At 44.3% G+C, this 12,053-nt stretch overlaps 1 protein-coding gene across 1 annotated transcript in view; it reads left to right on the plus strand.

Annotated features, from left to right (window-relative positions):
* The window catches only part of DZIP1 (DAZ interacting zinc finger protein 1), a 51,049-nt gene that overhangs the window by 7,875 nt on the left and 31,121 nt on the right, over positions 1-12,053 (plus strand). Inside the window, 4 exon segments of the mRNA XM_032314477.1 lie at positions 2,629-2,713; positions 5,414-5,538; positions 7,646-7,807; positions 11,565-11,702. Of these exon segments, the coding sequence (XP_032170368.1) occupies positions 2,629-2,713; positions 5,414-5,538; positions 7,646-7,807; positions 11,565-11,702 (510 nt within the window).

Genomic DNA, 12,053 nt, shown 5'->3' on the forward strand with positions numbered 1-12,053 from the left:
TTTGCCCGGTGTCTTCTCCTCTTATGGATCCAAGAAGAGTTGTTGATTTTTTAGTCTGTTCAGCTTTTTACTTATTGTTAGTATGGAATGGCAACTTCCAAGTTGTTCAAACTGAAAGTCTTCTAACTTCGTTTTGTTGTTTTTGTCATATGAAAGTTCATCATTTTTTAATTTTATTTTTACTTTAAAGATTTTATTTATTTACTTGAGAGAAAGACAGCGTGCAGAGAGAGCATGAGTGAGGGGAAGGAGCGGGGGAGAGGGAGAATCAGAATCCCCACTGAACAGAGAGCCCCAACATGAAGCTCAGTCCCAGAACCCTGGGATCATAACCTGAGTCAAAGGGAGACCCTTAATGGACTGAGCCACCCAGGCGCCCCAGAAGTTTTTCATCTTGATGCAGTCACAATGTCAGGCTTCTTTTTTTGGGAGTAGGAACCTCTTCTTACCCTGAGCTCATGGCTTTTATGTATTATTCAAATAGTTAAAATACCTATTTTCCATTTTCAGAAATTAAAAGCCCCATATTTTAGGTTTCTTCATCCTTTCCTTTCTCCAGGGTTGTGCACAACGTTAGAGCCCACACTGACCCCTGAGTCAGGAGGACAGTCCCTAAAGTATTGTGAGGAAACTCAAGCACTCATCATCAGCAGAGAAGGCTGGAAAGATACGTTCAAGGTTCCCTGAAACACGATGCCAGGAAATAGGGCATCCTGGGGGTTTTCTGGGAAAGAGAATCAGAGCTTGCCATGTAGGTTTCCTGATTCAGAGTAAGGCAACACTGTGTGCGAGTAGAATAGGTTAATAGCACATTGGAGATGAAACTGCAGAATCCAGACTGGGAGAAACTCCATAGGACACATGTTCAGTTTCTTTGGCAAGCAAATTGCAGGGAAAAAGAGAGATGGAGGGTCAACTTCTAGATCAAAAGAGAGTTGAGAGACATGATGAGCCATTGCAGGATATGGCCTTATGTAGATCCTGATTCAAAACAAAACATTGCAACATTTTTTTTCCTAAGGCAGTATGTGAAATATTGGAGAAAAATAATATTTTTAATGTGTTGACATTAAGGAATTAACTTTCACAGTTTTTTTTTTTTTAAGATTTCATTTATTTATTTGACAGGGAGCGATCACAAGTAAGCAGAGAGGCAGACAGAAAGAGAGGGAGAAGCAGGCTCCCTGCTGAGTAGAGAGCCAGATTAGGGGCTTGATCTCAAGGCCCCGAGACCATGACTGGAGCCAAAGGAAGAGGCTTAACCCACTAAACCACCCAGGTGCCCATAATTTTCACATTTTAAAAGGTGGAATAATACTATTATGATGTGTAAAAAGAAAGCCCTTTTAGAGATAGACTCTGAAATACTAAGAAATAAAAATATTTAATATTCACGGTTTAATTCAGAGTAATACAGGTACGATGAAACAAGTTGAGGTTTTTTTTTTTTTTTTTAAGATTTATTTATTTATTTGACAGAGAGAGATCACAAGCAGTCAGAGAGGCAGGCAGAGAGAGAGGAGGAAGCAGGCTCCCTGCTGAGCAAAGAGCTCGATGTGGGGCTCGATCCCAGGACCCTGAAATCATGACTTGAGCTGAAGGCAGCGGCTTAACCCACTGAGCCACCGAGGCACCCCACAAGTTGAGTTTTTGCTTAAAATTTGAATCAATGTTAAAGTGGAAAATGGAGATATTGGTAGCATTGATTTTTTTTTTTTTCCCCCAGTAAAGTTTATTTAGGAAGCTAAACATTTCTAAGCATGTGTTCAGTCATTTATTAATGCTGGGCTGGGGATAATGCTATGAATAAGATCGACAAGAGCCCATGGCGTCAGGAATAGGATGTTCTGGAACCCAGAGGCATTGGGCAGGAGACCATAAACACATGAAGTGTGTACATGTGGAAATAGTAACCGGTGAGATGTGCAATGTTGAAAATAAGGCAGCGGGTTGGGACGGAGACTGGCAGGAGGACCGGCCGCGAGGGTCTGGTAGAGGATGCGCCATTCCTCCCCCGTGTGGAAGATGCTTCAGGGAAGGTCAAAAAGGAGCCAGCGGGGAAGGTCTGGGGAAGATTCAGGCAGAGGTTGAAGTTGACCTGCTTGAGGGACAGAGAGAAGACCGCATGGCTGGAGTGTCCCGAGCAAGTTGGTGACCGGCTAGGAACCACCTGTCTAATGGGAGCCGCAACCGGGGTTCCTGGAAGCACCAGGTTGGGCCACCGTGGCTGCCCAGAGATAGTTTTCACTGTTTGGGGACAACACCCCGGTTTACAGTTGTCCTTTTAGTCCTGCTTTTACATATCCCTACAGGGGTAGAAAATTCCCCAGAGGTGGTGCTTTAGGGACCCCAATTTTTTTTTTAAGATTTTATTTATTCATTTGACAGACGGAGATCACAAGTAGGCAGAGAGGCAGGCAGAGAGAGGTGAAGGGAAGCAGGCTCCCCGCTGAGCAGAGAGCCCGATGTGGGGCTCGATCCTGGGACCCTGGGATCATGACCTGAGCCGAAGGCAGAGGCTTTCACTCACTGAGCCACCCAGATTCCCCAGGAACCCCACTTTTAATGGAACGTAGGTGGGAGGACACTGGTGACTGACCCTGGGATTCGCTGCTCTCTCCTTTTCAGTGCCATTTCTGTGACAAGGCCTTTATGAACCAAGCTTTCCTACAAAGTCACATTCAGCGGCGCCACCCCGAAGATTCTCACCTCGGTAAGTCACAGGCTCAGCCTCAAAGATCGGTTTTCCTTCGGGTCCCTGTTTCTTTTTCTCAGGGAGACGTGGTCCAGCGCATCTTTGCGCATCTTTGCGCATCTTTGACAAGAAAGTATCATAGTCTTTGTTCATTTGTTAAGGAACGCTTGAGCCCCGACTACGTGCGGTGCATGGCACCAGGCCTGGGGTCTGTCAGGAGGGGCGGAGGAGACGCACTCACACAAATAAACAAGTGGTTCTTTGCAGATGTGGCAGATGCAACAAAGAAAATAAAGCAGGAGGATGGGCTGGGGGTGGTCGGCAAAGGCTTCCCTGAGGATATGCTAGCTGATCGCAGGCAGAATGATGCGGAGGAGCCCAGCCGGGGGAAAATCTGGAAAATGGGTATCCCAGGCAAAGGGAGTGACGACTGTGGTCAGGGTGGGGGGTGGGGATGAGGGAGAGGTGGCACAGGCACGTTTGAGGAACAGATAGAAGGTTAGTGAAGCAGAGGGAGCAAGACAGTAGGGGGTGGGGCGTTGGGGTTGGGGGGAGGAGGCTGGGTCACGTGGGACCTTGAGGATTAACACCCCCCACCCTTACCCCGCCCCAGGCTGGCCAGGAGTGTGGGTAGCTCCTGGTGGAAAGCATAGGCCGTGGTGGAGGCAGGTGAAAGAGTGAGGGGGCTGCCAGAGTAGCCCAGGCGAGTGACATGGCAGTGGGACCGGGACGGTACCAAGGAAGACCAGAGACGTGAAGATGGAGAGGACGTGTTCCACAAAGAGACTGCAGAGGCATGAGAGCAAGAGATAAAGAAAGACAGTCCTGGGGTTTTGTCCTAGATGTTTGGGTGAATGGCGGTGGTGTTGACTCAGATGGGGATCTAGGGGCGGAAGCAGATTGAGAAAGGAAGGCGAATGAGAGTTGGTGTTGGTCAGGGTGAACTCGAGTCACACATACAATCGCCATCCAAGTGGGGAGGTGGGGGGTCTGGAGGTCAAGGGAGAGGCCCAGGCTGCAGAGCTGGTCTGGAGGAGCTCACCTAGATAGGAAAGGGAAGACAGTCGAGGGCCAGCCCTCAGGCTCTCCCAACATGGGGAGCTCAGGAAGCACAGCTGAGGGTGGTGAGGAGTAGTTAACAGAGGCAGGAGGGAAAGCTCGAGTGTGTTGTCATGGAAACCAAGGGAAACATGGGTTTCAAGAGCGAGACAGAGGTCAGTTTATTGAAAGTTCCTGAAGCACAGAGTGAGATGAGGACCAAGGATTGGTTATTGCTGTTGCGACGGCTGCTGCTGACCTTGACACAGCAGCTTCAGTGGATTGGTGGGGACAGAAGCCCAGAGGGAGTGAGCCGAGCTGAGAGTCAGGTGAGCAGGTGGTCAGTAACATTTGCTGGGAAGGACAGCAAGAGACATGAGCATTGTCTAGAGGGAAATGTGGAACCAAGGGAGAATTTTTGTTTCCATTGATGTGGGAGATACAAAAGTGTGTTTGGGTCCTTGACGTGAATTAACTATGTATAGAGGGGGAAATTAAAGAAGCAAGAGAGGGCAGGGGTTCTGTGGCTTATCCAGGAATAAACGTTCTTAAGGTAAAATAAATGCCAGGCCTCATTTCTCCGTGAGCAGACAAAGCATTCTGCCGACTGCCTGTAGACTGGTAACCCACAGAAATTCTCATTATGGTCTTAAATGCTTTTAGCATCTAAATGTGTGTGCTGCTAGCTTGTTCCTAAGTGCTTGCTCTAGTCTCCTTTTTGGGTCAGTCTGTTTCCATTCCTGCCTATTTCAGACAAATAGATTTATTTAGGAAATAGCTAAGCTTTGTATAAACAATACCAACAGCGGAAAATTCCATTAGTTAAGTCCTGGACTCCTGATAAGAGTTTAGCAGTGTATTGGAGAAATTGGGAAGATTAAGTATTTTAATTAAACTACCATTCTTCAGTGTGAAATTGACCTTCTTTCTCTTCTGTTTCAGTATCTTATTCTGTCTCATACTCGTTTCAGAGAGTGGTTCAGACTCTGAAATGAGTATTATTTCTTCAGGTCATCTTTGAGATTCTGACTTTCTACTTTGGTTTCCATACCTTTCATGTCTACACTCACAGACACATGTATATCCATTCAGTCATGTGCACATCTTCATGTAAGTACATGTACATAATAAGTACCTTCCCTTCACTTGTTGCTTCCTTTTACAACCTTTTGGTACCTCGTTTTGGCCCTGTGGACAGCATATGGCCCCAGTTTGCATTCTGAATACCAGCCTCTGCTTGTCTTAGCACCGATGGGGTTCTCAGGAGAGTGTGTGGTGGGAGCCAGAAGGACAGTGACCTTAGAGACTTCCAATATGGCACTACCTGTAGTGGAAGCTATTGGCTTCTCTTCTCTTGAGACTGGCACCTCCAAGAAGAGCTCAGGATTATTCTTTGTTACCATTAGCTTACCCTGAATGGGCTCTCACACTGTCTCTAGAGGATAATCCAACACAGTGGCTGAAATAATCTGCTACAAGTAATTTGGCGCCCCATAAGGTGAAGGGCTGCAAGTAAACACTCACGAGCAAAAATTGGCTCACGTGGCATGAAAAAGTAGTAGTAGCCCAAGTCAGAGCACTTTCCTTTGTCTTTATCTTATCAATGAGGCTGTACCCCATAAGTTTTCAGCTAGGTTTCTGAAGAGGTGGTATTTTAACTGCATATTTCTGTTGCAACAGAGTATAAGAAAAAGGCACAGACTGATAAGCTCCAGAGTGAGATTGACATGCTCAAGGAGCAGCTGCAGCTCACCAGGTCTCAGCTGGAGGCTGCCCAGCACGCCCACGCCGTCAGGTTCTCCAAGGTAGGGTACTGAGTCCTGAACCGGTGGGATGTTGGGGAGGACCCGTATGAGTTCCTTTGAAACGTTTGATGGAATTCACAAGTGAAGTCCTCTGGTCCCGGGCTTTTCTTTGTTGGGAGGTGTTTGATTAATGATTCAGTGTCCTGACTCATTATTGGTCTGTTCAGATTTCCTATTCTTCTCATGATTCAGTCTTGTTAGGTTGCCTGTTTCTAGGCATTTATCCATTTCTTTGAGACTGTCCAATTTGTTGGCATGCAACTGTATGCAGTAGATTATTAACCATCCTTTGTAATTCTGTAGTGTCGATTGTAATGTCTCTTCTTTCCTTTATAATTTGCCTGAGTCCTTTTTCGGTTTGTATAGCTAAAGGTTTGTCAGTTTTGTTTATCTTTTCAAAAAAAAAAAAACCAACTCTCAGTTTTGTTCATCTTTCCTATTGTTTTTCTATTCTTTATTTTATTATTTATGCTCTAATCTTTATAATTCCTTCTGCTAACTTTGAGATTAATTTTTTTTCCCTAGATCTTGAGGTGTGAAGTTAGATTGTTTATTTGAGATCTTTCTTTTTTTCTTGCCGTAGGCATTTTTAGCTGTAAACTTTCCTCTTAGAACTGCTTTTGCTGCACCTTGTACATTTTGGTACGTTGTGTTTCCATTTTCGTTTATCTCAAGATATTTTTGACGTCACTTTTGATTCCTTCTTTGATCCATTGGTTGTTCAGGAGTGTATTGTTTAATTTCCATGTATCTGTAATTGTTCCAATTTTCCTCCTGTTACTGATTTCTAGTTTCATACCATTGTGGTCAGAAAAGATACTTGACATAATTTTAGTCTTCTTGAGTTTGGTAAGACTTGTTTTGTGACCTAGCGTGTAATCTATCCTGTTCCATGTTAATGTGAATTCTGCGGCTGTTGGATAATGTATGTCTGTTGGGTCCATTTTGTATGTAGCGTTATTCAGATCTGTGTTTCCTTGTTGATTTTGTGTTTGGATCGCCTGTCTAAGGAGTATTAAAGTCCTCTATGATTACCATGTTGCTGTTTATATCTCATTTTTCTTTTGTTAGTATAAGCCTTATAAATTTGGTGCTGCAATATTGGACATATAAATATTTACAATTCTTTTATCTTCTTGATGATTGGTCTCCTGAATATTGTATAATAACCTTCATTGTCTCTTGAGATCGCGCTCTCTTTTTTTAACGTAGGTATTTACAGCTATAAATTTCCCTCTGGGCGCTGCTTTAGCTTCTTTTTTTTATTTTCAGTATGTTGTGTTTTGATTTTTATTCATCTCAAAGTATTTTCTACTTGTCCTACTGAGTTTTTCTTTGGCCCATTGGTTGCCTAAGAATACAGTGTTTAATTTTCAAGTATTCATGAATTTTCCAGTTTTTCTTCTGTTATTAATTTCTGGCTTCATTCTGTCATGGTTGGGAATACACTGAGCATGATTTCAGTCTTTTAGAGTTTACTGAGAATCTTTTATGACCTAATGTATGGTCTATCCTGGTGAATCTTCCATGTGCATTTAGCAAGATGGTATGTTCTGGGGTCGTTGCGTACAGTGTTGTCTATGTCAGACTGAGTTTAATTATCATGTTAAGTCCCCAGTTAGGTAAAAAGCCAAAAAGTTTAAGTCATTGAGAAATCAAAGGTTGATTGACTAGACCTTGAATTTAGCTTGTATAAATATGAATTTGTGTTTTCGGGCGATGCAATGTGGCTATTCTCTCTAAATGGATACAGTCTTGAGAGTGGTTCCTCTGCTCAATAGACATTTTCTTTTAAAGTATGTTTACATTTTACATATTATTGCATATCTGCTATGCAAATTCATATATCACAGAACTCTACTCTTGAGACTTTGCACATCTGTGTTTGTACTTTAAGAGATATAAGGACAGAAGGATGCTGTGTGCTGTTTTTGGTTTAGAAAAAATCACTGTGCACATGGCCAGGAGAGGAAGTGTGATTGCAAACCTAAATGATACACACAATATTAGCTGCCACACTGGAGGTGAAGCTGTGTCCATTTACTTAAAATTTTACGTATTTGCTTCATATCAGAACTTTTAAAGCCATGCATTAAAATAATTTCAGGAATATGAAATGCAAAAAACAAAAGAGGAAGAATTTCTCAAGTTATTTGATAGATGGAAGGAAGAAGAAAAGGAGAAACTGGTTGGTGAAATGGAAAAAGTCAAGGAAATGTTTATGAAGGAGTTTAAAGAATTGACTTCCAAGAATTCAGCATTAGAATATGTAAGTATTAAGCCAAAAAGTCCTCACAATATCGGTAGGGGTAGGGTTGTTGCCTTGAGAGGTGGTGGTAGAATGGTATTATGGCCAGCAGATCTAGAAATTACTTCACTGTGCCCAGACACCCCTCTTCCTGAGAGTGGTGAGGGAGCCCGAGACACACAGAAGACAGAGCAAGTCAGCGAAGTTGTCTTTGAGAGTGGGAGCTTTGGCCCCAAATGCGTGTGCAGAACACTTGGTACATTTGAGGGGCACCTGGCTGACTCGGTCACTGGGGCGTGGACTCTTGATCTCAGAGTTGCGAGCTCAAGCCCCACGTTGGGGGGAGATATTACTTAAAAATAAAGATTTTTTCTTAAAGATTTTATGTATTTGTTAGAGAGAGAGAAAGAGTTGAAGCAGGGGGAGTGGAAGAGCCAAGGGAGAAGTAGGCCCCCTGCTAAGCAAGGAACCCCATGTGGGACTTAATCCCAGAACCCTGGGGTCATGACCTGAGCCGAAGGCAGATGCTGAACTGACTGAGCCATGCAGGTGTCCCAAAAGTTAAAAAAAAAATCTTAAAAAAAGAACACTTCATACATTTAGTACCTTTGGTCAGAACATAGAACAGGGTCTCTCTTTTCTTAGCTGGTGAGGTTTAGATAGCCATAAACCATAAACCCTTCCGTGAGTTCTGAAGCTTTCAAAGTTCCGAAGGAACTTTCTAGAAAGGCTGACACAGGTCACCATTGTGGAAGCCAACCCAGAAAGAACAGAAGTAGAACCCCTTACCAGTTCCCTTCCAGATCTCCAGCCTGGTCAGTGAGGAGGACAGGAGGTCTGAACAAGCAGGATGTGGCTAAATGAGCCCTCATCCCCTGTGGGAGCGACCTTGGTCCACACTGCCCTGGTCACACGCATAGACAGAGACATGCCTTGCTGGGCTGGGACCTCTAACTCTGTGACAGTGGCCATTGCCTTCCCTCTAAGAATAACTTGAACTGGATGGGCAGCTCAGTCGTGAGTCACCCTTGGGGAAAGAAAACAAGATCCTTGAGCTCCCTCTAGGGGACAAGCTTTGTAAACTAAAATGGAGGGGTATTTTTGGAATATGGCTAAGGAGGGCCTTCTCTAAAAACACCTGGAACTTTGGCACGGAGGTTGGCAAACCACGATCTGTGAGCTGAGTCTGGCGTGCCGCCCATTTTTATATGGCCAGTGAGCTAAGAAAGGTTTTAATATTTCTAGATGGTTGGAAAGAGTCATAAGAGTATTTCACGACACAAAAATTACATGAAGTTCCCATTTCCATGTCCACAAATAAAGTTTTATTGGCACCCAACCGCACATGTTCCTTTACATTTTGTCCCTTGTGCTTTTGTGTGGGGCCCGTAGACTGGGTGGTCATGACCAAGACCTGTGTGTCTCCCAAAGCTGGAAGACTGTCCAGCTCTTGACAGAAAAATCCTGCCAACCCCGTCATATCTTTATAAAGCAGATGTGGCAAAATGTTAACAATTGAAATGGGTGTTCATTATACTGTCCTTTCCATTTTTCTCTAAGTTGTAATTTGCCAGTTTAAAAGCTGAGGGGAGATAAAAGTGGATGGCACATTGTGTCTTTTTTTTTGTAGGGCTTCCTTCAGGCAACTTCCCGTTGGATCAGCTGTTCTTGCCTGTGGCTGGTCCTGAGCATCATGGCTCTGAGGCAGTCATTTCTCTGTCCGTGGTTTCTTCTCCCACCCGTGCCCTGGGGGCCCCTCTTGCACTCCTAACTGTGGCTCAAAGTGGGGTGCCGCATCTCCCACTGGTGGATTGCGGTACCAGTCAGTTTAAGACTCCCTTCTCAGGGGCGCCTGAGGGGCTCAATCGGTTAAACGTCTGACTTGTGATTTTGGCGCAGGTCATGATTTCAGGGTTGTGAGATTGAGTCCTACTTTGGGCCCCACTGGGCACAGTGGGGCCTGCTTAAGAGTCTTTCTCTTCCCCCCTTACTCCCTCAAAAAGAAAAAACTGGCTTCTCACATCTGCATCAAGGCCAGACTCGTTTTTTTCCCTTATGATAAGCTGCTAATTAGAGTTCTTTTGCCTGAAAGTCCCTCCATGGTCCTGCCCCCAGGAAAATAGTGGATTGGGACTTTGTCCAACATGGGACTTTTATTTTTACTACTCCTACATTTTTTGGGTAAAAAACAGCTTTATTGAGATTTAACTTGTAGAGCATGAAACTCACCTACTTCAAGTATACAGTTCTGTGGTTTCTAGTATGTTCCCAGAGTTGTGCAGCCACCCTCACAATCCTTTCAGAGTATTTCATCACTCCCGGGGAGCAACCCTGTGCCCACTAGCACTCCCTCCCACAAGCTCCTGGCGACCACACATCTACTTTCTACCTCTGCAGATCTGCCTATTTTGGGCGTTTCCTTTGAATTGAAGCATATAACATGTGAGGTTTTGTGAGCAGCTGCTCCCAGTTAGTGCCATGTTTTCAAGCCTCATCTGCGTCATGAGGAAGGGACGTCTCTGTCCCACCGTGTCATGCCTTTGTTATTGCCACCTGATGTCCCATCGCATGTGTGTCACATTTCCTCTGTCTGTTCATCAGGGGACCACTTGTGGGTTTGGCCTTTTTCAGCTATAGTTGGTTTTTAATATTATTATTTACAATAAGCTCCATTTTTAGAGGACAGAAAAATTGAGTACAGAGTACAGAAAATGTCATAGAAATGCTCCTTGCCTACCCCTGTACACAGTTGTCCATACTATTGGCATCCTAAATGAGTGTGGCCCATTTGTTTAGTTGAGGAACCCGTATTGATAGAGTAGTATTAGCCAAACTCCGTACTTCAGTCCAGCTTCTTGAGCTTTTAGCTGATGTCACTTTTCTGTTCCAGGATCCTATCTGGGATGCTGCCTGATATGTAGTTGTCCTGTCCCTTTGGGCTCTTATCTGGGATAGTGTCTCTGACTTGTTTTTGGTGACCTGGACAGTTTTGAGGAGTACTTGTCAGGAGGATTCTCTCTACAAGAATTTATCCCATAGTCTTCTCATGCCTACACTGGGCTTATGGGTTTGAGGAATGAAATCCTCAGAGCTAAAATACAGTTTTCATCACATCAGACCACTCTCCTCATGATATGTGATTGTTAGTGTTGACCTTGGTCACCTGGCTGAGGTAGTGTCTGTCAGGTTCCTCCAGTGAAAAGTCACCCCCAACCCCCATTTCCTGCTGTACCGTTTGAAAAGAAGTTGCTGTGTTCAGCCCAGAGTTAGGCAGGAAAGCTATGCTCCCCACCCTTTTATTTTTTCAGTTAACATGTTACCTTCTGTGGCTTTTCTGGGGGTTTTTACCGCTGGTGACCTGGGGAATAACATAACAAGTGAAAGAAAGAATTAAAAAACCCATGTCCTTCACGGATTCTCAGTTGCTGAATGAGGCTGGCCTTGGCACCCAGTTATAGTGAGAAGCAGCTGCCCCCAGTTCCTCTGTTCCTGGCATCCGTTATGTGCGCATCAGAAAATGTAAGACCCCTGGTACAAGATTAGAAAGTTGGGTTTTTCCTTTCCCTTTTTCACCCCATACACGTTCTGTTGGAAAACTGGAAGGCAGTGGCAGGAACACTGGAAAACCATTAGGTGAGAGAAGTAGGAGAAGCACAGGGAGCCTCCAGTAGGACAGGCAGATTTCACAGTGGCTCCATTGCTCCCCAGTTTCACTCTCTGTTTCCATCTTACAAAAGTACAAACATCCATACCAGTCGGTTTGTATCTTATTTTCTAGCAACTGTCAGAAATCCAGAAGTCCAACATGCAGATCAAGTCCAACATAGGCACGTTAAAGGATGCCCATGAATTTAAAGAAGAACGTCCTCAGTATCCCCAAGATTTCCAAAATGTGATGCAGTTTCTTGACAGCCAGGTATGTACCCGCGGGTAGTCACTGCCGGAGGGCCTGATTTTAATTAGTGAAGCAGTGTACAGCAGGCCTTACCTACAGAAAAGGGATTTGTCTGTCAGTGGCCATGAAGCTGACTCTTTTCTTCTTGTCTCCGGATACCTAGTAACGGGAGTTCATTAGATGCTTGTTGATTGACTAATCGATGTAGATCTAGAACTGTTGGCAAAATTGTTGCCTTTTTTGCTAATATGGTAGCACCCTGAATCGTTTGGGATTACCTTAAGGGTTTTTTTTTCATATTTCAGATGTAGGTCTCACTTTCAAAAGGCACAGAAAGACATGCTGAAGCACCAACTTAATTTTTAGAGCTTA

Source organism: Mustela erminea, chromosome 15 (assembly GCF_009829155.1).
Source record: "Mustela erminea isolate mMusErm1 chromosome 15, mMusErm1.Pri, whole genome shotgun sequence".
Lineage (NCBI taxonomy): Eukaryota > Metazoa > Chordata > Mammalia > Carnivora > Mustelidae > Mustela > Mustela erminea.